We start from the raw sequence: 26,281 nt of genomic DNA on the forward strand, positions 1-26,281 counted from the left end.
TTTCTTCGCCCCCAGATATAATAAGAGGGAAATTATTCACATTACAGAAATATTGGTAACTGCTGTTTAGCCAGATTTAGAACAGAGAATTATTAAAAACTGAAGGTCTTCTTCTCTTTCAACTCCTGTGTGTGTGTGTGTGTGTGTGTGTGTGTGTGTGTGTGTGTGTGTGTGTGTGTGTGTGTGTGTGTGTGTGTGTGTGTGTGTGTGTGTGTGTGTGTGTGTGTGTGTGTGTGTGCACGTGCACGTGTACGTGTGTGTGTACCTGTGCTTTTGCGTGCGTGCGTGCGTGTGCAGGCGCGTGTGCGTTATTCTAAAAATCACAAGAAGTAAAAGAGCTCCATTACAATTCAACTCAAATTTTCTTCTCATCACAATCACCAACAATCAACAAGTTTTTCTCTGATGGCATATCTGACAGATTACTCATAGTCATTTCACTGCTAGGCGGAGGACATTTTAAAAGGTAAAACTGCTGCTGACGTCTGTGTAGATCATCTTTATTGTGAAGCCGAATAAATCCTCTCTAAAAACAATGACATATTGTTGTCATGAAGGATTCCATGGGCACTTAAACGCCTCTTTATCATAGTAATCAGCCCCAATTCAGACAATGTCAATGACCAACCAAAAATTACAGTTTCATACAGTGAGGGCTCTTTATTCACACATACACACACACACACACACGCATGCATACACGCACGCACACTGACACACACACACACACACACACACACACACACACACACACACACACACACACACACACACATGCACGCACAATGAAACACACCAAACACATACGTACACACATTAGCTTATGTGCGCACACATGAGCACTGAAACAAACACATTCAGTGACCAATGAATAATGACAGTTGAATACGGTAGAGTGCTTTTTATACACACACACACACACACACACACACAAACGCGCAGCGTGATGTCTGCGTGTGATTGGCTGCGGTGGAGCTCCGTCTAAGTCAGAGCGGTGGTGTGTGTGAGTGCCATTAAGCCAGTGCGTGCAGGCTGCTGCATACTGCTCAACATGACATTTAAGTCACCGCGCCCCCCCCTCTCCATCTCCCTCCTCTCCTCGCTCTCCCCCCCACACCCCAGGCGGTGACAGGCCTGCACATTTTGCCTGAAGACTCAGCCCTTATATGTGTATATAAAAAGCACTGTGGCAAGGGTGTAGTTAATCTTTGATAGTGCTTAAATTTTCTTGAAATACTTTATTTTCAATACAAGGTAACTTTATGGTCAAAATAGCTGTTGCTGTCACTCGCCTCAGAAGGAAGCTTTCGTTTGATTGTGGTTGTGGTGGAATTTTCTTATCAGTGTTTTTTGAAGCGTGAGATCTCTATTTTGCAGGCTTGAAAATAGGTGATTCTTTTACTTCCTTGCCTCTCTTTTACTTCATTCTTGTAGAGTATTTTGGGTTTGCTTTCCAACCGAGGCTCAGTAGTGACCTTTTTGAGGACCAAGAGCACTTTGCTCACAGACCTTTGTTGAATTCCCCAGATTCCATCCATTCTTCTATTTCAAACGCACTGTTTGAAGGTCCTTTAGAAATGCTTTGGAACCGCACTTGAACTTAAATTGCTTAATGTATTTTTACATAAAAACATTCCTTCCTTAACCAGCCCACCGGAATCAGTCAGTTCATAGAGTGTTGTTTTCCAAGGTCTAGACAGTATTAGATGATGTTAAAATAATGTCTTTATTGGACAAGGGCCCATTCTGCGGCAGCAGAAGAGCCTTGATGACACGTCTGCCGGGTTTGATCATGATACTGTTTAATAATGTCAGAAATCATTGGATGAAAATTTAAAAAGGGGAAAAATATAAAAAAAGACATTTTTATTATTGACTTCCTTGAGCATTCACTCACCTCACATTGGAAACTCAATAGCACAGTTGTTTTTTAGTGACCATACCAATCTAATAACTTAGAGAGTGGCATGATATACGTTAATTGTTTTGCATAATTTATCTTGCAGAGAGATAACATTTATAATAAATGACTTTGCAGTCATCCCAAATTGTCTATGTTCACAAGTCGTACAATTCAAACAGATAGGACTGTTGTTTTTTTGGCAGTATGAACACACCAGCCACAGTTTCCACTGAAGAGGAAAACACATTAGGAGTGCCCATATTGTGCCAATTCTGTTTTGCCTTTTATTTATCTGTGAACACTCACTGAGTGAAAAACAAGCTAAATAATATATTATCATATGCAGATTTTAATCATTTGTTCATGTCAAAATGCATTCATAATTTAAAGCGCAGATGTCAACATTTTACTAATTAGTATTCCTAATTGTTTGCTGCGGTTTTGTTTTGTGTCGTGTTTAATTTCTGCCTTTCTGTAACGTGGAGTTAGGGTCGACTAGCAGATAAATGTGACTTGCGGCATGGGTGAAATGTCAAGACGGACACTTTTAGCATATCAATTTCTGAACAGCCCTCATCCTCCTATATCTCATCAATCAAATCAACGCATCACAGGCACACCACTTTCCGTTTACTTATCCCGTCCGCTGTCCATGTATGTCCATGTCCATCCTAACAGGCCCAGCGGTCCACTTTTCTTCTTGACAATAGGAATTTGGATAATGGAGCCAAGCCGTTACAGTTTCATTTACATTTAGGGCATTTAGCAGTTGCTTTTATCCAAAGCGACTAACCAGAGCCACACATATGCTGAATTCCCATTCATGTCATCAGAGAGGGTGCCGGCAAGACAGGTAGGTTGTGGACATTGGGGATCGAACCCAGAACCTTTTAGCTGGGAATCATAAACCCTAGCCCACACCGCTATCCTCTCTCAAGCCCCTTGTGTTACTGAAAGAGATGTATTTTTAATGCACTAGTCGCTTTGGCTAAAAGCACGTGCTAGGTGACCTAGAGGGTGAATAACAGTGAATATCTGTATCTATATCTGAGAAAGTCCTCATCCATCTCTCCTCTAACCTTGTTCCCCGGCCTTCTCATCTCACGATGGAGCGGGATGCTTCAAATAAGCTTTATTGGCAAGGGAGAGGGCGGGACTTTCACTAGCAGAGTTCTAGCGACGAGAGGCAAAAAGGGCGGGTCTATATAATCCCTAACCGTTTTCGGTCGGCTGCTTACTGTCGTCTCATGTTCTTTCTCTCTTGCTGCTGCTGTTTCGCCCGCCTGTTTGTCTTACTGCTTGTGTGCGCCACTCTCCTTCTGCTGCTGTGTCGCCTGAAGCTGCAGTACGCTAGCTTCCTTCCCGTGCATGCTATTTATGTCCACCTTTTTGTGAACGTATGCAAGTAGGGTTGGAAATGTTTGCTGCGATCTTTTAAACCCCGATCCCCTACTCTCAAGCAGCTTTGCCTTTTTTGCCAGGCTACCATTGTAATTTAAGATTTTAAATGACTTGCCTGGTTAAGAATAGGTTAAATAAGATAAATAAATAGCAATTATTCATCCAAAAACGACTTATCCTCCTGGTCTTTGTTGTCGTTCTTCTAGTCGTGTTCTTATTGTTCCTGCTCTGGGGACTGGGAACCGGCGTTCACTGCTCATAGCGAGTGAGACAGCGCACAGCACAAAGCGTCGCACTCGACCGGGATGACCCTACCGTCCATGATCCCCCCTCACCCAGCTGTCCCGGTGTGTTCCCCCCCCCCCCAGTCCCGGGAACCCCTGGCCCTCACCGAGCTGAAGGCGGAGCTGTCCCCCCGGATCTCGGCCGAGGACCTCATCGACCTGTGTGAGCTGTCGCTGGCCGGAGGCGGGAAGAGGACCCGCGCCGGCCGGCCCAAGATCGTGGCGGTGGACGTCCGGAGCGCCGAGGAGTATCCTTACGCCGCTGAGCCGCCCGCTCGCTGGATATGTTCAGGGATATCAAGTTACTGTTTGTTACATCTCTCTGTCTTTTTTCCCTTTTTTCAACGAAATACTTGCAGGATATACTGTTTTTGGGGTTTGTTTTTTTTAACTCTTCAGACTTTTTAAACTGATAATCAGTCAGAATATATTACGAATATGTCTTAGCTTCACCCGAAAATTTGGAAACCTTTAACGTTAATCTTTAATGTGCAGTTTGCCTCATTATGCCCTGGAGGTTCTGATGTTTTCCATCGGCCCTGCTTAGCATGCTGCGTACAGTATGAAGCCTGCTATGGCCTCCAAACCAGCAGGCCTGTGGACCTACTGCCAAACACAGAGCTCTAACCAGCCCAGGGCTGAAAGAAGGACCTCAGTTTGTCTGAATGGGACCTCAGTCCCATTCAGACAGTGGTGTGTTAATTAAGATTTGGTAACTAGGGCTGCTTTGAAGCCAAAGCCAGTCCAATACTCCCAACGCTTTAATTCCGTACGCAGGTTGACTGGTTGCCCCTCCGATGTGTGGCGATAACACATAAATACGCTCTCTTAAATAGCTCCTATCTCCTGAACCGGCCCCCAGCTGAAACACTTCTACCTGGTATAAAGGAAACCACAAACGCTTGCTGCTCCCATTTTACAGGGACACCATCTTTTTTATACGGCTCATAAAAACCCAGCCCTCGACCACACACTTCAGAGAGGTCATCTGCAGAATAAAACACTGCCTGTATCCCGCCCAAAACCCATTTTCTATCCCTGCGCCTGCAGTTTCTCCCAAGGTGTTCACAGGTGCCGGTGCATATATAAAACCACGGGCTCAAAGTGTCCCTCTGGATACTGGAAATAACAAAAATACAAATAGCAATAGCCTGCAAACACAACAGTTTGCCCTCCACCTCCCTTTCTCTCTGTCAGTCTCTGTCTCTCTCTCACTCTGCCTATCTCCCTCCCGCCCTCTGAGGAACATCAGCCAGGATTTGATTTACTCTAGTCACGCGCCAGCCGACTCTCCTGTGGCTTTCAGTTAGGGCCCCGCTACCGGCCCCTAGATTGCACCACTGCATCCTTCAATTTGAGAGACAAGGGCATAGAGGTGGTGGCGTTGGTAGTCCCCCCCCTCCCCCCCCACTCCCCCACTCCCCCTCCCAGGCTCACTTTTCTCCCTGGGCTTTGGAGAAGGAGCAGAAGAATGGATCCCGCATAATGTGTCTCATAGACAACGTACCAGGTGGTTTAAAGATAGCACGTTGTCCATACTGAGTTCCCTGAGTCCCCCCCCCCCCCCCCCCCCCCGTCTCCCTCGCTTGGCAGCGGTTCTTGTTGAAATGGGAGAGATTCACTGACGCAGCCCATTTCCCATATACATTGTGTTGAGGAAAGCGTTGCTTTACTTCTGCCACCTGTTTTTGGTATTAGTTCAGTAGCGGTGTGACAACAAAAATCCGTGGAAAGCAGAGAATTGTGGGCTAATTGGCTAATTGGGTTTGAAGCATTCTTTCCGGCGACACCGGACCGAATAAAGAGGTGGAATCGCGTAACACGAGGCGATGGATTTTAATGAGCCCAAATCACCCGGAGCACATTTGATTACCGCTCTGTTGTGAAGTTATTGTCTGGGCCCCTATCGAGCTAAGGGGAAAATCATCAAGCCTCATAACTCTGCTCCTCTCTTCTGTCGTTGACAATGCTGCTAATAATCCAATATCATAGCAGCGGTCGGTACCAGGCCTCCGTCGGAGCCCGCCATGCGGCCCAGTCCCATAAAGGGCTGTTATTGAATGAGTGCTAACTCAATCTGTTTCATTTCCGTCCTATCCCCTGTCTGTGGGTTGAGTATTTCCCTGGGATAGTGGAGGCAGCGCTGTGTGAGTGTGTGTGTGTGTGTGTGTGTGTTTGTGTGTGTGTGTGTGCGTGTGCAATCAAGCGAGTGTGTGAGGCGTGAGCGATGGCCAGTGGATTAGAAATCGAACGATCAACTGCTTGCTGAGTCCAATACTTCCTTAATCCATCTCAACTGTCTCGTCGCGACATTCCACAATTTCTCATCGTGGAGATACATTTACAGTCTGGACAGCGGCATATATATGCAGGCGATAACCACCGCTATACGGCAAGCTCGGGGCCGGTGCCAAACCCTTATTCTATTCCTGACTTTCAAAGTCAGACGACCTTTTGAAGGCGAGTCCGTCAGCATATCAATAGAATGGTAATTGCAGGGGGCACAACGGGTCATTAATCACTTAGGATTAGTCGGGAATTTCTGGATATTTCCAATGGAAATTCCTTTCGGCGTAAGCCTCCACAAAGTAGCACCCCCCTGGAAAGAAAGGGGTGCCCAGGGGGCTTGACCCGATAGAACAAAGGGGGATCCGACCACTTAAGCAGGATTTGCCAACCTCAGAATTTGGCAACCCGTGTCCATTTAGGCATCTGTTAAAAACCTTCCCTCTATGTTCCCCAGCCCTGGTTTAAATAAAGATTTATGCAGCTTTTAATCAAAGCAAGCCGTGTCTGGCTGTGCCGGACCCGCTGCGTGATAGCGTTTCACGGGGAACGGGCTTACAGGTGTGAATGGGCAGGAAGACCTTGTCACTGCCTGAAGGGTGAAAGAACACTTGTTGCACCACATCAAGAGATCACAGCCCGCCGCAGACAGTGGAGCCTTTTGGGTAGGCAGTCGAAAACAGGGGCTCCCACCCAACAGTGGAGTGATTGAGTCAAGAAACGTCGCCTAAGTAAAGGCTTTATCGTGAAATATTCAGCGATAATGTCAATCACTCTGTAGACGCCGAGCCTGCAACACAGCTTTTGTTTGTCTTTCGTTATCAGAGTGAATATTAAACCACCACTCTGCGTCAGGCTTTGTTCCAGTCCCTCTCCTCACATCCCCGTGGGTCCTCTTCCCAGTGGTTTTCCCTGGGCTGACTTTTTTCCTCGACGTGGCGGGAACAATGCCTCTCTTTTAATGCGCCCGGATCATTTTTTACTTTCACACACAACATTACCTCATTGTGTCACTTCAGCCATTCTTGCTTTGCCGTTCCTCCTCCCCTGACAAAAGCTCCCTTTATTCCATCTCCTCCGAGATTCTGTTATTCAATTCATTTGTCTGGCTCATCATATTCCCACCCTCCTCTTCCTCCTCCTCCACCTCCACCCCATCTTCTCCTGCTCCGTTCTCCTTCCTTCTCCGCTGCCAATTGTGTCGTCGTGTCGTCGTCCTCCTCCTCCACCTCCTCCTCCTCTCCTATTCTCCATCACTCTGACAAGCCGTGTACCTCACCCACTCAAGAGGGTATCAGCCCATCGGTGAGGCTTTCCATTTAGTAGACAACGCACCGCAGGACTTACTCACACGGTATACACATTCATATATTCATAGGAAACATCAACCATTTGTGCAGTTTCACATTCGTTTGTTCTGATAAATATCTACTTAGAAATATGAAACGCCGAATGGAGTCCCTCTTGGAGAAGTAGCCTTTGTGTTTCACCTCCACATAGCTGCTTTATTTATTTAAACTGAATATACTCTGATAGACGAAAGAGGTTCATTATTTATCCCAGACAGGAAATGAGAATAAATTTGAAATACTGTGACTGGCCGCTGGTTTGAAGTTTACCCTTTTATATTGACACAGTACATTTTCCAAGCTGTAGACTTGCTGATGGTATGGATTCACTACGGTACCCCCGAACACCACATCAGGTCCAGAAGGTTTGCTTCTGCTCGCTTCTGTCAGGAAAACAAATGGCTTTCTCCCTGTGACTGTCTACCAGGCCAGCTGTGTAGCAGCTTCTGGTTTGCATCAGCAGGAGCCCAAAAGTAACTATTCCCACTCTACTCAGGGCATGTATCACCAGATGAGTGGATGTTGCTTTTGCTGCTTGCATGTCTAACTCTCACTTAGCCTCCTCACAACGCCTTATTCGCTGATTTATCTTCTCTCAGACACAGAGACGGCTTCCTTCACACCTCTGCCCACTAGTCCCTTTACGAAAATGGATAATAGTGTCGAACCTTTCAGTCTAGTGACATCAGTTATTTCTCCCCCAGGGCGTTTATTTGAGGAGATGTCTGCACCAACACATAGTAAAGAACCACACAAAGCAAAGAAGAGCCTCCTTAACGCGAGTCCCTCCAGCTTCAACAGAGGCCACCTGTCCGGCAGCGTCAACCTGCCCTACTCCTCCGCCTTCGGTCCGGACGGGGAGCTGGTGCAGTGTCCCGGGACGGGCGTCCTGCACTCCTTCAGGGGACGGGTCATCGTGGTCATCAGCCACGCCATGAAGAGCGGCACAACGGTAAGGACGGAAAACGATCCTGGGATCAGGGGTTTGACAAGGGACTAGTCTAGTGGTTATGGTGACTCTCACGAAAAAAGCTTCTTGGCTTGAACCTGGATGTTTGCGTCCTTGAGCAAGATGTCCGAACCCCTACCTTCTCATTAATTGTAAAACTACAAAAAGTCAATTTGGAGGAAAGTGAAAAAACAGTTGAATATTCTTAAATTAGATATTTATTAGGCACTTTCATCCAAACCCACCGATGGTGAAGCCATATACATGTCATTAAGGAGAAAGTAGGGGTTAGGGCATGCCTACAGGTAGATTTTGGACATTGAGGATCGAACCCAGAACCTTTAGACTGTGATTTGAACACCCTAGCCACTTCCCTTCATGGTAGTCATGATATATCTTTATGTCACACTAGGATAAAATACCGTCATTTATTTTCTTCAGTCTCATCCAAACTGTCTGTTCTCTCTGTTTTTGGGAATCCAAATGCTAGCTTGAATTGACTTAGAGTTATCCTGGTCTTAATTGGTAAATTGTTTTGTTTGTGTTTTGCAAGAGAGCCCAAATTATTCACTTAAATATATACTGTAGTTTATGGCCCACTAGTTGCTTAAAAACGCCTTGAACACTATGAATACTCTATGAATAATTCATGATACTAAACTATATGAAGGGTGACTGAGCTAGTTGGCATGTATTATTTAGTCATTTAGGTGACATTATTTTCCGTAACGATTTGTGACGGGTCCAGCTACTTTGGTTAAAGAGCCGATACGTGGAGGATCAAACCCGTTCGTTCTAGAAAGAAGCACGATAGTGGAGACAGGATCATGTCTCCATTCCCCATCCTTTAAATTTACATTTTTGAGTTGACCTAAGAACTTACAGTTTTTAAGGTATTTAGTTAATTCACAAGTTGCAATACCAGAATGTGTTGCAACTATCAAACCTCATTAAATGCGTCAAAAAAAACACAAGAACATAAAAATAAAGTTTAAATTTATGTGGGAACACAAGGGCACATTTAGCTCATTATCGTTAAGAGCGTCGAGGATACAATTGTGACTCTTTAGACCCCTTAATAGTAGGTGTCATTTAAAGGCAGCTGCTTTAATTATGCAGCATCGCGCTTGTAGAGAGAGAGAGTGCATCAATAATGTGTTCTTCTGAATTATCGAAACAAGTCAAAGGCATTTTGTTTGTTTTTCATGCACATGAATATTAACATGGACATTATCAACACGCAGGAAGCCAGGGAGCGGTTGGTTTTTCTCCAGGAAGGTTTCCCCTCAGGCGTTTGTTATGTTCTCTCAGGTTTTCGCTGGGTTTGTGAAAAAGAATAATATAGACAGAGCTGTTTTTGTGTACAAACATGTCTTGGAAACCCATTCTTTCTGAATAAATGGGTTTACAATGTATTGCTTTTTCTATTCTAGAAGAAATATCGTTTTGTAGGACAGTATATTTCTCAAAGTTAGTGTCTGGTATTCTGTTCTGTTGTATTCTCTGTATGATGTATGATATAAGATAAAGCTGCGGTAAACAGGCTTTTCGTGTACGTTTTGCTTTTTCTAGGTTAGGTGGAACACAAGTCACAAACAAAGTTGTACACCAACATATAAATATTTGCATAACACAGTTGGCATATACACTGTATGCAAATATACAGTGCGTTGAATCTGTCATCTACATTTCTATATATATATATTATATATATCATAAATATTCCCTATTTTTCCTTCTCCTATGCTATTCTATTACAATTCCTATTTGGAATGATCTTGCCATGTCTCTTATCCATCCTGAGTGTATCCAGTCAGTGTATTCAGTAAAATGGTATAGGCATTCAATCTTAACGTTGGACAATTTTAATTACAACCTGTTGTTAATTTTTCTCCATAGCAGCTGTTAACATTGAGTACACCTGAGCTGAAGATTTAGTCTAGTTCCCATTCTAGTCAGGGTAGTGTAGGAGTTAGAAGTTAAAAGGTTCCGGGTTTGAAATCCAATGCCTTCATTCCTTGATCAAGGAACTCTAACCCCCCTACCGGTTGCTTGGTGACGTGTGTCCCAAAGGAGTGGCTTTTGGACTTTGGATGTGCTGATGAAACCGTACCATGACTCACTTGCTCTCTTCTTTCCACTCCGTCGTGACCTCCATGTCCCCAGTTTGCCTCCCATCTGGTGAAGGTGAACTTCCCTCGCGTCTGCATGCTGGACGGAGGGATCATCAAGATGAGATCCACTGGACTCCTGACCGTCCCCTCCCCCCAGATATGAGCCCACCACCCCGCTCACCCTGGTCCTGAAGACGGTGGTCCGCTGGACCCTCCAAGGTGGTCCACTGAACCCAGACATTCACACTCAGTATTAACACAAGGGGAACGGTACTAACCCACTCTGCTGCCATTCCAGTCTGCGTCGTCATGAATTCTTTGTTTTTAAAGTTGTGGTGATACAACCCTCTGAATCCACCCAGAGATATAGTGGTCTTGTGTGACCACTGATATCCAAAGAAATGGTGTGTTTGGTTTTCTGAACTACATCTGTTTTTTTGGGGGGCGGGGATCATTTGGTCTAAGTCTATTTCACTTCAGTTACGCGATGCAAATCCTCAACGTAATGATTGATTTCTGAAATGTAGGGAAAAGCCTATTAATAATCGTCTGGAGAAAGCTCTTCTTACGAGAAAGCCGGTTGGAACATTCCTCACGCTTCTCAGATGCAGGAGGACCAAAGAGCATCGTTCATCAGGTGGAGACTTGTGACACCATGACCTTTATCAGCGGATAATGCCAGATCACATGCTCACCACAGTTGCTGATAACGGCCCAGAATGTCACCTTCACCCCATGAAAATTAGCTTGACGTGTTTTGATCCTTGCTCTTTATTATTTCTTTCATGATAATCATGCCTCTGTAAAGATTTTTTTTTTAATAAAACAACATTTTTTAAAAGCTTATTCCGATGTCGTATTCAACTCTGCTTTGGATTAGAAAACTCTGGTTGAACTCTGAAATCAGTTTTCATTGAAAACCACCTGGGCCTACAAGTCTAGACGTTCAGCATCCCACATCAGCCCGACTGCCGCCTCAGAGAACTCAGAAGAGATAAGAGGAAGCTTTGGACGTCGGTGATGTAACTCTTCTTGGAGGATGAGTATTCTCAGGTAGTGGTACACAGCGCCGCCTCACTGCAGGTGGAACATGATTGCTCATGAACCAAAAGTGAATCATAAACGCTGCGGATAAAAGCAGACATTTCGCAGCAATCACAAAGGAACCAAACATTTGCAAATGCATATCAGTCAAAACAATTTTATTTACATAGCTGACTGAGTTGGACTAAATGTGCTGAATTCATCCATGCGTTTACAGACCCTCTGTAATCTCCAACCACAGCCCTTCATTTAATTAACATAGTATTATTATTAATTTACCAAACCACATGAACATAAAGTACATATTTATACACCGCCTCGCACTGCACAACGTCTCTATTTGTAAGTCAAGTTAGAAAATCAAGTTATCCTCTTTTTTTTTAATGATTCAACCGACAACATGGTGTGACCTTTATACAACGATTAGTCTGCGTTATTATATTGATATTTAAGAGTATGTACACTGAACTACATTTACTGTAATCCAAAGCCTAGAAAGCAATTACTGTGTCCTTTTTTGTATAACAAATCCACACTTAATATAAGAAAGCCGATACTGTGGTAAAAACAAACTGCCCATCTCACGTCAGAGAAACAATTCGTTTATCCCGATTCACCAATTTCCAAGTATTCGAAACACACACTTGCGTTCCAAGCAGCTATAAATGCTGTCAGAGGTTATGATGATAACATCAGGGCCAATATTAGAAAGGAAGACAAACTGTCTTATCGGTGGCCTGTTGTATGACACACCTGCTGGGGGCAATACTGTGTGTGGTGTGTGTGACAATTCTTTAATCCTAGATTAAAAGAACTAAACAAAATACCACAACTCCATTGTCCTGTCATCCTCAACGTACGGTCTGTGTCTGTGGTAAATTTCGATTGCCGAAACATTTGTGACGAAAACCTTTTGCAAAACATACAAGCAAATTTAAAAAAAATGACAGTCTAACCGTATGGCTTGTGGTGCGCAAATCGAAGCAAGGCATCAAAGGAAAAGTATTAAAGACAGAAAACACTTTAGTGGCTGCAGCGCTGGTCCGAAACGGCACGGTCTTGGTGAGCAGTGTATAGCCGTCAGGGTGAGGGCCTGCTAGGGCTGCGTTAAGGCATGGGGCTTTCTCTCGTTGCACATGCACACGTTTTTACAGAGGGACGCAGGTGGTCGTAGGGGACGAGGGAGGACAGCCAAGACCCTAAGTCTTTCGCCCCGTGAGAGTCGGTCGAAACGCACTGAATTGTTTGGAACTGTTGGGGAAATAGTGTTTCACAATGGACTCCACACAGCAGTTTCACGGGGAGAGGAGTGTGTGTGTGTGTGTGTATGTATGTGTGTGTGTGTGTGGGGGGGGGGGGGGGGGGGTCGCATTTCCAGAGTGATTAAAAGAAGGGAGAGGGAGGGGGGGGGGCTGTGACACAATTAAGAGTCTGCTCTCAGAGTCAGATATTAATATCCTCTCTTCTTCTTCACCCTTTGTTGTCATGGGTTACCACTGCGTCCTCGACCGGGTGCGTGCATCAAAGTCTCCTCACGCTGCTGTGCTCCTCCACGCACGAGCCTTTCCTCAGCGTGATGTCGTCCACCGCCATCTCGCCGCTCTTGCCCCGCCCACGCTCCCCCTTCAGGATCACCTGGGGAACGGAACACTGGGTTATTGTTAACTCAGGGGGCAAAACACAGAAGAATGAAGTGTTCAGTCATCTCCATCTGAATGACAATATCCCCATCCACCCCCCTCCTGTTAGGGCCAGCCGAGGGGAACTGGGCCCATCCAACCAGCAGAGGAAGGGGAGCTGGGCTCATCCAACCAGCAGAGGAAGGGGAGCTGGGCTCATCCAACCAGCAGAGGAAGGGGAGCTGGGCTCATCCAACCAGCAGAGGAAGGGGAGCTGGGCTCATCCAACCAGCAGAGGAAGGGGAGCTGGGCCCATCCAACCAGCAGAGGAAGGGGAGCTGGGCTCATCCAACCAGCAGAGGAAGGGGAGCTGGGCTCATCCAACCAGCAGAGGAAGGGGAGCTGGGCTCATCCAACCAGCAGAGGAAGGGGAGCTGGGCTCATCCAACCAGCAGAGGAAGGGGAGCTGGGCTCATCCAACCAGTGGAGAAAGCCTGAGCTAGGGGAACTTGCTGTAACAACAAAGTGTCCACTTCCACCTCAACTTCGAAGAACTTCAATTCAACCATTCCACACTGGCCTTGATACACCAGGCAGCTGCGACCTGCCCTAGGAACCAACAAGACACCAACCCAATAACCAACCAATTCATTAACCAATCAACCCTCAGTGAAACAACCACTGGGAAGCCCGACAATGCTGCTTCAATACAACAATGATAAAAACCAACACGCACAAACAGACATCCACAAACAGACATCCACAAACAGACACCCACAAACATACATCCACAAACAGAAACCCACAAACAGACACCCACAAACAGACATCCAAAAAACAGACACCCACAAACAGACTTCCACAAACAGACATCCACAAACAGACACCCACAAACAGACTTCCACAAACAGACACCCACAAACAGACTTCCACAAACAGACTTCCACAAACAGACTTCCACAAACAGACATCCACAAACAGACACCCACAAACAGACTTCCACAAACAGACATCCACAAACAGACACCCACAAACAGACTTCCACAAACAGACTTCCACAAACAGACTTCCACAAACAGACATCCACAAACAGACATCCACAAACAGACTTCCACAAACAGACTTCCACAAACAGACACCCACAAACAGACATCCACAAACAGACACCCACAAACAGACATCCACAAACAGACTTCCACAAACAGACACCCACAAACAGACTTCCACAAACAGACATCCAACTACAGACTTCCACAAACAGACTTCCACAAACAGACTTCCACAAACAGACTTCCACAAACAGACATCCACAAACAGACTTCCACAAACAGACTTCCACAAACAGACATCCACAAACAGACTTCCACAAACAGACTTCCACAAACAGACATCCACAAACAGACTTCCACAAACAGACATCCACAAACAGACTTCCACAAACAGACATCCAACTACAGACTTCCACAAACAGACTTCCACAAACAGACTTCCACAAACAGACATCCACAAACAGACTTCCACAAACAGACTTCCACAAACAGACTTCCACAAACAGACTTCCACAAACAGACATCCACAAACAGACTTCCACAAACAGACCCCCCGCCCCAGGACTCACGCTCTCCAGCCCGGTGCCCCACAGGGTGATCTGGGTGTGCCTCCAGCCGCTGCCCCCCGTCCGGCCCCACACGGCGGGGCTGTACTGCCGGCCCTTCTTCACAAACACCTGCAGCATGCCCACGTGGTGGCCCTCCAGGCTGTGGCGGAAGGACAGGCACAGGTTGCCCTGGTCCCAGGGCGGGGTCAGGGGGAGGACCAGCCGTGCCCCCCGGCCGCTCCTCCTCCGGCTGCCCCCCCCCGCCGCCCCGGCCGCCGCCGCCGCCTCGGGGATGGTGAGGAAGCGTCCCCCTGGGGGAGAGAGGGGAGGGGTGTGACGCTGGTGATGGGGTCCGTCCGTCGACGGGTAGCAACGCTGGCCCGGTGAGGGGTTTGAATCCCACTGGGTGCTTTTGATAAACCATGATCATCAAATGGCCTATTTCTATATCTATTGTGTTCTGCAACTGTTGGCATGTATCTTATTATTATTTATATTATATTGTTTTTGTTTTGATCCGATCACCTCACATTAGATTACCCACCTGACTTCAAAGTCAAAAGCTCATGTCACTTTAAATGTAATATGCATGTAAAGTATATTCCACAAAAAATCATATGTTTATATATCTCATTATAGTATAGTATAAATTTCCCAATCTTTATTGTAAGGCATAAAAAAAGTTGCATATACTCCAGTCCCATTACACATGTAGTAAACCCGTGCTTAGTGGGGCCTCAAACCCAAGAGTCAGCTATAAAGGCCAGATGCTCTCTCCCCACCTGCTGGATCAGCGGTGGTCTCCCAGTGCAGGTCTCCGTCTTTGTCCTTGATCCAGCCACACAGCCCCTGGTCAAAAGAGCAGCTCAGATAGCCCGACTCTGAGGGGAAGCAGAACACGCGTCTACGAATCTGGATCCAATCCAAAATTGAAGGGAATGGGAAACTCGTTCACACTTGCATAGAGCCAAGTGTCTGGAAATGCGTCTTTTGATGTGAGCATCCCTGTTCATTCAAATGTGTTTCTTAGTATTTTTAGGAACATCACTGGAGAAATGATGAGAGCTCAGTACAGGGAACTCAAATGAGCATGTATTTAAAACGTTTGTACCGCTCAAACGCCTACACATTTTAAGGGGAATAGTCTGAAAATTCATATTTTCCAGACTTGCACTTGGCATGTATTCATTCAAAGTGTGTTTCATCATTCTTTTCTGCCTATTTGCATAACAGTTTATTATGCGCAGGTGAAATAAAATTAGAATGTGGAAATAGCTCAGAAATCCCGAATAAAACCAAATATCTGGGAATGCATGGAGGCGTGTGAATGCATTCAAATGTATTCCTTCAAAAAGCCATTCGTTATTTTTACTTCAGAAAAAAACACTTACAGCGTACGATAAGCACCGCACAGTAAATAGGAAATCACATGAGCATTCATGTAAGATGTTTAAACAAAGCACCACTCCACATCCAAATGACTTATTGACGTCTGAAATCATTAAAGCGCCAAGGCCAAACATAAACATCACGGGGTGACGCTCAAGTGTGTGGGTGATATGACTGCACCTGTGTGTATTCAATACAGAGGAATCTACAGCACCTAACATGCACCACACCACCATAGCCCATATCCTCCCAAGCATCATTCAGCCCCCCCCCTAACCTATAACTCCCACCAATGTGTTGAAGAAGTAGAAGAAGAAGAAGAAGAAGAAGAAGAAGAAGAAGAAGAAGAAGAAGAAGAAGAAGAAGAAGAAGAAGAAGAAGAAGAAGAAGAAGAAGAAGAAGAAGAAGAAGAAGAAGAAGAAGAAGAAGAAGAAGAAGAAGAAGAAGAAGAAGAAGAAGAAGAAGAAGAAGAAGAAGAAGAAAATGGAGAGGAATAAGAAGCACTGGTGGAAGCCAGATGTCCTCTGTCATCGGTGGGGCGAAGGCCTTTCGGAACACATCTGCTCACTATCATGTATATTCCTGTCGCCGGGACAACGCCTGCCTGATGGATTGCGCGCCACTGCCTTGCCTTTCGGGGCCGATGTAAGTCATCCGTCATGGGTTGAGGTGAGGCGAGGGTGGTGGGGGGAGAGGGTTGGGGGGCGTGGCGGCGGTGTTTACCTGGGTGCTGATGGGCGTCGGCCCCGGGCCGGTCCTCTCTGGGCTGGTCGTTAGGCTCGTCCGCCGTGTTCCCCGGCTCGATGTCAAAGTCCAGGCCCCCCACCACCGTGTTGTGGTCGTGGTTCCGTGGAACTGAGGAGGAATAATAATAATAACAATGACATCAATTACAGCGCAATCCATACGTCAACGTCTGGATTGTCTGCTATTACGTTCACGATGCGTTTATGATTCTGCTTCTCATAGGTCATATAAAGATATATTGTTTTCTTTCTATGTTTTTTTCTTAGTCTAATTTTAAATGTGTCTATAATTTCATTAAATTAATTGTATTGCTGTACTTCAACTATAGCAGCCATCTGCGGTTAATGATATATATGTACATTTAACTGGAGTAGAAGAAGAGGAGTAGGGACAAGAACCAGGTAGTAGATTCATAAACAGTGAAAAGGCCATTTAGAGATTGTTGTTAAAGGAAAACACCAGTCTGTTGGATCAAAGCATCGTAACCATCTCTCTTGGCTCCGCTAAAACATCCATTACTGATATAATTTGTCAAAATGACTGTGTTGTGCTGATTCTGCTTAAGTACATTTAGCATGAGGACTGACTGCCACACCAGCTATCTGCATAGACACGCACAAAATTCTCCCTTTCTTTCTGCAATTCCACTACCAAATTACTGTGTGTTCTGTGTGCTTACGAAAACTGAAGTTTGGAAAAGTGATGAGACAGCAGCTTGAATGCTTTCTGGGGCAATGCTGTATCAAAAATGCAGTAAAAAGTTGGTAGGTAAAGATATGCACACGCACAAATACAAGCTCCGTAAAAGCAACACCATAAGTACATAACCCCTGGATTCGATTTTTTGTTCAGCATTTATTGGATTACATTCATGAGGGTCCTTTTTAAAATCTTGTAAAATGAATGGGCTGAAGACCTCACACGATTAAGACTCATTAAAATAACATCGACATCATATCATCGTTTGAATTCCAGATCAGTTTGGCTGAAGCACTGTTTTTAAAATTGGACCTTGGCACACACACACACACACACACACACACACACACACACACACACACACACACACACACACACACACACACACACACACACACACACACACACACACACACACACACACACACGCACACACACACACACACGAACACAAAACTGAAATAGCTTCTGAGGTCATTCTACCGATTGCCCCTCCGGCCAGGATGTTCAAATTAAAGGTTGGCTGATTCCTGGGGAGGTTAATTCAACGGTTGAAAGGTTAAAAGATGGTCAAGTTGCGTTCCACAGCTGCAATATATGTAAAAAATAAGAAGGATCTGATTTCTAGACAACTTCAACAAAAAAACAATTGCACACCAGTCATGGTCCCTCCCTTGTGGGATAGCTTAATTTACCTTGCAATTTCCTTACTACATCTCTTTGTGAGGCTGCAGTGGCCTTGGTGTGTAGCTAGGAAGCAGCGTTGGAGCGACACCCGCAGTTCATTCACTGTGTTCAAGGATAGATCACATCTCCCTGTGAAGGTTAATGGGTTCCTGTCTGCAGAGAGATTCCCTGTACACACGACAGGGTCAAGAACCCGAGATTTACTGTCCCCACTTCTCTTCTCCATCCTCATAAAGAACACAATGTCTAAACAGGATGGTGTGTGTGTGTGTGTGTGTGTGTGTGTGTGTGTGTGTGTGTGTGTGTGTGTGTGTGTGTGTGTGTGTGTGTGTGTGTGTGTGTGTGTGTGTGTGTGTGTGTGTGTGTGTGTGTGTGTGTAAGTGAATGTGTCTGCATGTGTTTGTGTGTGTGAGTGTGTGTGCATGTCTGTGTGTGTGCGTGTGAGTGAATGTGTCTGCATTTCTTTGTATGTGACAGCATGTGTGTGTGTGTGCGTGATTGAATGTTCGAGTGTGTGTTTGTGTGTGTGTGTGTGTGTGTGTGTTTTTGTGTGAGCATGTGTGTGTGCATGAATGAATGTGTGAGCATGTTTGTGTGTGTGTGTGTGTGTGTGTGTGTGTGTGTGTGTGTGTGTGTGTGTGTGTGTGTGTGTGTGTGTGTGTGTGGGGGGGGGGGGGGGTGATTATCTGCTCCCAGAATCTCTCCAGACTTTATTAAATATTTCACTGCCAATTTTTGTGATGGCTCAGAAGAATAATTACCGTCAGCGTCAACTCAAACAGCAGCTCTCATTAGCTGAAGCTAAAACGTCACTCTAAAATGGACCCAACATATGTGTCCTTAAACAGATGGTTGATACAAAAATGGTATGAAAATGGGTTGGCTGTGAGTTTTAGGAGAGAATACTCGAGAAACATGACATTTTACACCAATTATTCATAACCTGCACTGTCCTCAACATTCATGTCAGTCTCTTATCGCTTTTTTTGTTGTTGTATTTTTTGTTACAAATGTAAAAAAGTATCTCATGAAACATGGAGGTCCAACAGGACTCAGTGGGCTTTGTGATCAAACTAGAGGCAAAAAAGAGGGAAAAAGGTAAATTGGCTGGCATCATTATAGAAATAAGACAGAAGAGAACAAAGCAACTCAAAACTAAATGAGTGCAGAGAAGAGAATTTTAAGAAGCATGTATTATGGTCTTTAAACCACTCTGGTGAAAATCTCAGAGAATTCACTTGGAACATTACGTAGTCTATGATACAACACAAAACATGAAAACAAACCATTAAAGAAATATCAGAAATGGAAATAATTGGAGATTGTGTAGCAGAAAGGAGAATAAATATAAATCTGCGTCACATAAAGGATTCAGCAAAACAAACTATATCTCACCGAAGCAAAAACCAAATCATGAAATGAACTTTAACAAGAAATGACCCTTTTTTTACAAGGAAATTCACAATGCTCTACCCCGGATAACATTATCTCGGCCCCTGCAGTCCTGCACAACACCAACTCGCAAATGTGTATTAGTCAGGAACATCTCAGTTCAATTTCTATTTCCGAAGTACGTTATCTACATGCGCAGACCAAAATGCCTCTGGAAGCAATTGGACGGACCAACCACCAATCAGAGCAACAAAACGTGTGAAATATCAGTGGCAGCCATCTTGGTTGTTTATAAAAATGCCTCAATGGGGCTCCCATAGAACCCACTTCTGTACGATCAACGTATGAAACCCGCCATGTATTGTTGTGATTGTCTCGACCATATTGTTTTGATTTGCTGAGTCTTCTCTTTCCAGGCAGGGGCTAGAAGTGGATGCCTGAGCAAACACAACATGAGGTCGCAGATTAATCTGGGTCCCAGGCTAGTCCTACTATTTCGTAGCAGAACTTCTGGGGGAAAGGGCGGCAAAGAGCTGGGGTCACAACTGAAAGAGGCGGAGTTACACCTAGTTCTCGGTTTTGTCGGTTTTCTAAAACTTTGTCCGTGTAGATGAAGTTTTCGGAAGTGGAATCGTATTTCTACACTGGCCAGTCTACACAGTGTTGATTCGAAAATCTTTGCAGGCACTATTACTAGTCTACTATTGCTTGACGATGTTTGTCGACGCCTCCAGCAACATGATTTGGTTGAAAATAAATAAGAAGCGAATGTCAGCGAAGCGAATGACAGCAAACCCCCCCGTTTAACCAGATTTGAGCTGGCCTGCTTTCAGACGTGACATTATTATCTGAAGTCTGATTTGTAGAACTAAAGTTAATGCTATTTGACTACCTTGGAAGTGAATGGAACCCCGAAAAAACATTTTGGAGGTTTTAATGGAGTACAATCCAAATCCTGTGGCTTGATGACTCTAAATGACCGCAGGACCTGAGTCATTTCATCCAAGCTAAACTTTAGCTCTTCACTACTCCCATTAAATCACCATCACGACAGGGTTCATTAATATACAATGGAAAAAACAAAGTTTAATCCCCCCCCCCCCCCCCCACAGCATGAAAACGAATATGTTAACGATGTGGAACTAATGAACTGCATCGTGAATGTGCACTGCAAAAAAGGCCACTCCTAAAATAAGCAAAAAAATATTAATACAAGATATTTTTGCTTTGGAATAAGCAAAAATATCTGCCAATGGAACAAGTGAAAATTGTCTTAGTAAGATTTCTTGAAATAAGACATTATATTGAAGCCTAACAAGATAAGAGTGATCTTGAAATTAGCTGGGAAAACTCATTTTTAGCTATATTTTACTAGTATTGTGATGTTGTGTGTCTCATAATAAGCTTGTCATGCTCAAAAATAGTATTTTCCTCTAAAAAGCAGTATCTTTTTTCTTGTCATCCTGCTTGTTTCAAGTGTATTTAACACATTTTTAGTTATATAATTGTTACACTGTTTTAGATTTAAGTCCACCAGATCTTGAAATTAGCTGGGAAAACTCATTTTTAGCTATATTTTACTAGTATTGTGATGTTGTGTGTCTCATAATAAGCTTGTCATGCTCAAAAATAGTATTTTCCTCTAAAAAGCAGTATCTTTTTTTTGTCATCCTGCTTGTTTCAAGTGTATTTAACACATTTTTAGTTATATAATTGTTACACTGTTTTAGATTTAAGTCCACCAGCTACTTGAAATAAGATTAGAAAATGGCATTTTGAGACAAAATGTCTTGAAGTTAGCCTTCCTGACTCTTTTACCATTATAAAAAGTAATTTACCATCCTGTCATCAAGTGTATTTACCTTATTTTAAGCTCTACAAAAGTAATACTGTTCTAGATTCAAGACATTCACCTACTAAATTCAAGACATTCACCTACTAGATTCAAGACATTAACTATTTATTATAAGACAGAATAAATGAAAACTAGTCCTGCATTTAACCCAATTTTTTTAATTGAACATAAAAGGGAAACATCTTAATTTCTTCAACATTTTGGCTCACAGTATTTATGGAACTCCAACATGAAAACATGCAATGAACATGGACTGTGGCAACCTTGGCGGGAGAGAGGAAGTGCTATCCTGTACACCACATATCTGACCAGTGGTTTTATTGGCCAATAAAAGCTTCCCACTCAGCCATGCTCTTCTTGTAAGACGATGTGAGATCTCTCTCATGGATTTTGTCTAAGAGGACCTCCGTCTGGATGACCGAAAGCAGAGTGGCTACACACTTTGGATAGGTCAGGTGTAGGGTATAATAGTAGGCCATTAGGTATAAAGCACTCTCGGTAAGCTTGTCTTTTGGAAAGGTGGTTATTCCCACATCTCCTACCGCTAGGAGGCAGTTGGACGGACTGACAATCAGGACTGGGCAGGAGAGAGGCCGTTTTTTCAGGTATGAATTGGGGTCTTCCGTTTCCTGTAACACATAACACAGACATCCTTCTGTCAGGATAATGCATTTTGGTCATTCGGAACAACCTAGGCTAGAAGGTCGTTTCCAAACACAAAACTTTACAAAGTAAAATTCTGACAAAAGTTACAGTACTGAGAATATCCCCAATGCATTTATTGTTTATACACGTCTAGCCTTCCAAAAGAACTAAAAACCAAGGCTAGGCTAGTCTTGCTTGGTTATCATTGGTGATAAAACCTGCTACCATGTAATGCACCCATTTTTGTACTGTGACATAGCCAAGACATCTACCCATTGAAAATCCTTTTTCTAAAACCAAATGTTTTCTTGTGTCTTTGAAGGATTAGAACATACAGTATGGAATAGGAAATACATTGGGAGTCATCAGAGGCAGCACCTTCAGTTACAATTTTTTCCGATACTGCAGTCAAAATGATCCTGCAACATTTCAGATAGCTCACCTCGAGGACATGCACCAGAGCCTCACTCGCATTTCGTACCCTCTTTGGAGGAGCAGACGTGGAGGGGAACAGTGATGGCAGCACACGTAGGATCTCAAGAGCCTGTTCAGCTGTACAGGAAAATATTCATTACTTAAACACTTGGACAAAGTGCACAAGGTCCAATCTGATCGAAAGGTATACAACACACACTGCTGAAAAAATAAAAAACATTCAGCCATCAATGGGATAGCCGTCACGTCATAGTTGAAAAAGGACAAAACACTAGCTCGTGTAATTGACAATTAACATGCCTGTAGTGCACTGATAACACCAAAACAGCATTCCCTACCTTTGTCCATTCCCATTGGGGGTTTCAACGCCTTTTTCCATACACCAAAAAACTGCACCTTCTGGCAGAAGTCATGCCATCTTCCTTTCAGTTCATCGATGAAGTGGGTGTTATCCTTATCCAGAATGCGTTGAAGCTCCTCCATCACCTATGAAATATATAAATATACCAATTCAGATATTTGAATACATCATTTAAGAGGAAATTGTTTTTTTAAACATGTGTGATACCATGGTTTTAATCATGCACAGTCAATAATGACTTACATGTCCAACGTCCCTGAAACATTGATATTCATCTAGAACTTTCTCGTGTCTGTCCTCCTCGCGAATGGTATTTGAGTCAATGAATGCTCTCCGGGATACAAATTCCAAATCCAAGAGATGAGAGACATCCTGGTGGTTTGGATTTTTTCTTTTATACAAAGTTTGTAGGGTCTTGTAGTGCTTGGCCAAGATCGCTGGACTGTAGGAGTCTGGACTGTCAACATCTGCAGACTTGTTAGCTGTAAGACACAAAAAAAAAAAATTATATTGCCTGTTTAAAAAAGTTCATCTCATGTTGTTGCATGACAAAATATGTAAAAAAACTGCAATAAAAATCATACATTAACATTAGATTAAACTTAAATGGAATTTAATCTTTTAACAATTATCAGCCCTGTTCCTAGCTACCAATTACCTATTCATTTTTCGAATTTTGACCATTTAAATGCCTTTTCTTTTTATTCTGTTAATAAATGCATGAGAACTATTTGCTTGAAACTCATATGGTCATGCAATCACATACAATTGCATGCAAGCACACAAGTTCACCCCCACTACACACAGTCATGAGACAGTTGGACAAACTCAGCATCAGGACTGGACAGGGCAGAGGGTGCTTCTTCAGGCAGGCTTTGGGATCTCCTTTTTCCTTCAACACATAACAGACATATTTCTGATAGGATAATGTACTTTAAGGATCATTTCGGTATTTTGGAACCCAAAATTACGTTAAATTAAAAAGAGCAATAATGCAACGAATGAGACACATGGGTTTTAAAAACATAACATGGGTTTATTAGTTTATCTAAAATATAAGTACCTCACAAGGGCAAATGTGTAAATAAAAAGTTGAAACTTACCTTCTAACTGACTTTCTGAGCCTTGGCTGTCACTTCCTTCTGTGGACCGATCCAGAATGATTGTTGAGTCACTTGAACCCATTTCATCCGTGTCTGATGGATGCTCAAGACAACGCCTCTTTGTAGAGCTGCAAAGATAAGTCAGTTAATCAATTAGTTGTCAACTACTAAAATCAGACTTTATTTGTATAGCACTAACAAAGTGCTTCGTAATGAAAAGCAATATCACCCACACAGATCCAAAGCAATTACTTTGTAGTCAAACACTAAAATAAGAGCTCCTTAAAAACGGGAAGTAAGGAAAGGGGTCGGCAATTGGCGGCCCGCGGGCCATAACTGGCCCCCAGATTATTCTGAAGTTATATTATTTATTTATTTTATATATATGTTAGCTTAAAAGGTAAAGGGCCGGATACAGTGAACTTTTTGAATTGAAATGTATCAAATCCTGCTACTACTCCCGGAAGGTTAGAGACACACTCGTCACAGTCACGCGTAAACTGCAAGGGGCTGAGCGGGAGTTTTGTAAACTATGCAATATTAAATTAAACGGAACCCCCCTCTATAACATCCATGGCGACCCAACATTACGTATTTTACGTGATACTGCACGCAGAGAAAGGCAGGACCTGTTTACAAAAGTCGACAAAAGATTTAAGACGCCAAGCTCTGAGACTTTGCTGTTTAACGCAAGTAGTCTCTGATGAGGCTACTTCGCCTACAGCTCATCTAACGGTGAGTAGGATAGGAACGGAGGATTTGTGTGTGCGCAGTCAGTCAGCACCCGCCATGTTGTGTGTGCGTAGTCAATCAGCACCCGCCGTGGTGTGCGTGCGTGCATGTGTGTGTAGTCAGTCAGCACCCGCCGTGGTGCGTGTGTGTTGTGTTATTTGGCTGCTTTTTTAGGTGCGCACTACTGCCCTCTCTCCAGCATAAGGCCTCTCTACACTGCCAAGCCAGTTCGGTCGAAGCTCAGCACGCTCTGCGATTTCACCGTCTTATCTCAAGTTTCCTGTGTAAAACCGAGGGCTAAAATCCCCGTTCGTCACGGTGGAGGCTTTCTTGGTTTACTAGAGAAGGCAACATAAGGAACTTAATAAATCAAAAAAATCGCACATTAAATCGCAATCGCAATATTGGTCAAAATAATCTCAATTAGATTTCCCCAAATTGTTCATCACTACTTGGTATATGACTAAACCAGTTGACGGGCCTGCGTAGCAGTTCCAGATGCACTTTCATTAATCAATTTCTTGAACTAGCCTTTGATAATGTTCTGGCCTGCCACCTACTGGCTGGAAAAAAACATTGCCCGAGGCCAAACTTATTTGCCGAGCCCTGCACTAGAGACTCATCGATCATTTTGTGCATTTTTATTTTTTGAATGTCCAATTATGATTTAAGCTTTTCAAATGTGATTATTTTCTAGCTACTCTAGTCCTCTATGACAGTGAAATGAATATATTTAGGTTGAGGACCAAACAAGACTTTTGAGGACATCACCTTGGACTTTATATTGACCAGACAATTGATTAATTAATCTTGAAAATTATTAACAGATTAATATTTGATTAATTATTAGTTACAGCTCACCTCTTTGAATGTCTCCAATCTGGAGTTCTTTTTTTCGGGGATCTCACATTTTGCAGTCTTTTGTTGAGCTGCGTGTACACAGTGACCTGCACAAGACATTTAATCAATTTTTCAAATCGCTACTAAAAATGTCCAACATGAAACACAGTCATCAACTGGATGCATTTGACTTACCCATGTATGGAGGTCTTGGTCCTGCAGCATGGGGTAGTACCGTACTATCGTCTTTGCCATTGCTGTTATTTCTGGCTTTGATGGGTATCGGTGTGATTCTCCATCCCCCTTTGCCCTCAGGATTGAAATCATACTGGTCATGGTGTTCCGAATGAGCCGGCATCTGAGCTCCTTCGACATTTGGCAGTTGCGCTGTTCGCCTGTCTTCAGCAACTCAAAGTAGTGTTTTCTGACTTGCTCAAGTTCTGTGTCTGTGTGCAACACATATTCTGGCGATGATAACTTCACAACCTTTTCAGCAGTTGTGTACTTTGCAGGACTTGCTTTAGGAGTCGATGTATTTCGCATGGGTGACGCATTAAAGGAGGAACTGGCCGATAATGTTGAGTGTTCTTGTCCAGACTCCTGTAAAATAAAAGATAATGAACTACTGCAAAGAGCAACATTTTTGTTTTTGTGACAACACAAAATGCAATGTAGCATTGACAGCTCTGCTCACGTATAAATAAGCAATGTTCCATTTTAGGGGGTGAAATCGGTTACATCAACTAACTGAACACCTATCAATTAATCTAAACTGAATTTAACACACATGTAGACTGCCATGCCTGTTCCAAAAACACTGTGCTGTTAGCTCAATGTGCTGCTGCCAATT

The 26,281-nt window shown here is 43.7% G+C and overlaps 3 protein-coding genes across 4 annotated transcripts in view; 1 reads left to right on the forward strand and 2 right to left on the reverse strand.

Annotated features, from left to right (window-relative positions):
• Positions 1 to 11,104, forward strand: part of tbck (TBC1 domain containing kinase) — a 39,987-nt gene extending 28,883 nt beyond the window's left edge. Inside the window, exons 24-26 of the mRNA XM_056586287.1 lie at positions 3,673 to 3,836; positions 8,016 to 8,175; positions 10,339 to 11,104. Of these exons, the coding sequence (XP_056442262.1) occupies positions 3,673 to 3,836; positions 8,016 to 8,175; positions 10,339 to 10,449 (435 nt within the window). The 3' untranslated portion in view covers positions 10,450 to 11,104. The remainder of the gene's footprint in view (positions 1 to 3,672; positions 3,837 to 8,015; positions 8,176 to 10,338) is intronic.
• A 1,625-nt stretch (positions 11,105 to 12,729) lies between these two features.
• Positions 12,730 to 26,281, reverse strand: part of npnta (nephronectin a) — a 56,757-nt gene continuing 43,205 nt past the window's right edge. For both annotated transcript variants that reach the window (XM_056586290.1, XM_056586289.1), the window contains 4 exons: positions 16,659 to 16,790; positions 15,329 to 15,427; positions 14,568 to 14,857; positions 12,730 to 12,965 (listed from right to left, as the gene is read on the reverse strand). In XM_056586290.1, the coding sequence (XP_056442265.1) occupies positions 12,852 to 12,965; positions 14,568 to 14,857; positions 15,329 to 15,427; positions 16,659 to 16,790 (635 nt within the window). In that variant the 3' untranslated portion in view covers positions 12,730 to 12,851. The remainder of the gene's footprint in view (positions 12,966 to 14,567; positions 14,858 to 15,328; positions 15,428 to 16,658; positions 16,791 to 26,281) is intronic.
• Positions 20,631 to 26,043, reverse strand: LOC130379453 (uncharacterized). Its single transcript, XM_056586294.1, has 8 exons — positions 25,627 to 26,043; positions 25,453 to 25,538; positions 23,860 to 23,987; positions 23,562 to 23,648; positions 23,000 to 23,238; positions 22,734 to 22,881; positions 22,403 to 22,512; positions 20,631 to 21,944 (listed from the first exon to the last, which is right to left on the reverse strand). Exons 1-8 carry the CDS (start codon positions 25,972 to 25,974, stop codon positions 21,633 to 21,635), a joined length of 1,458 nt encoding a protein of 485 aa, XP_056442269.1. The 5' UTR covers positions 25,975 to 26,043; the 3' UTR covers positions 20,631 to 21,632.

The sequence above is a fragment of the Gadus chalcogrammus genome, chromosome 3 (assembly GCF_026213295.1).
Source record: "Gadus chalcogrammus isolate NIFS_2021 chromosome 3, NIFS_Gcha_1.0, whole genome shotgun sequence".
Classification (NCBI taxonomy): Eukaryota; Metazoa; Chordata; class Actinopteri; order Gadiformes; family Gadidae; genus Gadus; species Gadus chalcogrammus.

Coding starts and splice junctions, on each gene's coding strand:
- LOC130379453 (XM_056586294.1), bottom strand. CDS start 25,974: ATGCGAAATACATCGACTCCTAAAGCAAGTCCTGCAAAGTACACAACT. Junction 23,649..23,859: donor CTCAGAAAGTCAGTTAGAAG/GTAAGTTTCAAC, acceptor TATGTGTTGAAG/GAAAAAGGAGATCCCAAAGC. Junction 22,882..22,999: donor GTTTCAGGGACGTTGGACAT/GTAAGTCATTAT, acceptor TATATTTCATAG/GTGATGGAGGAGCTTCAACG.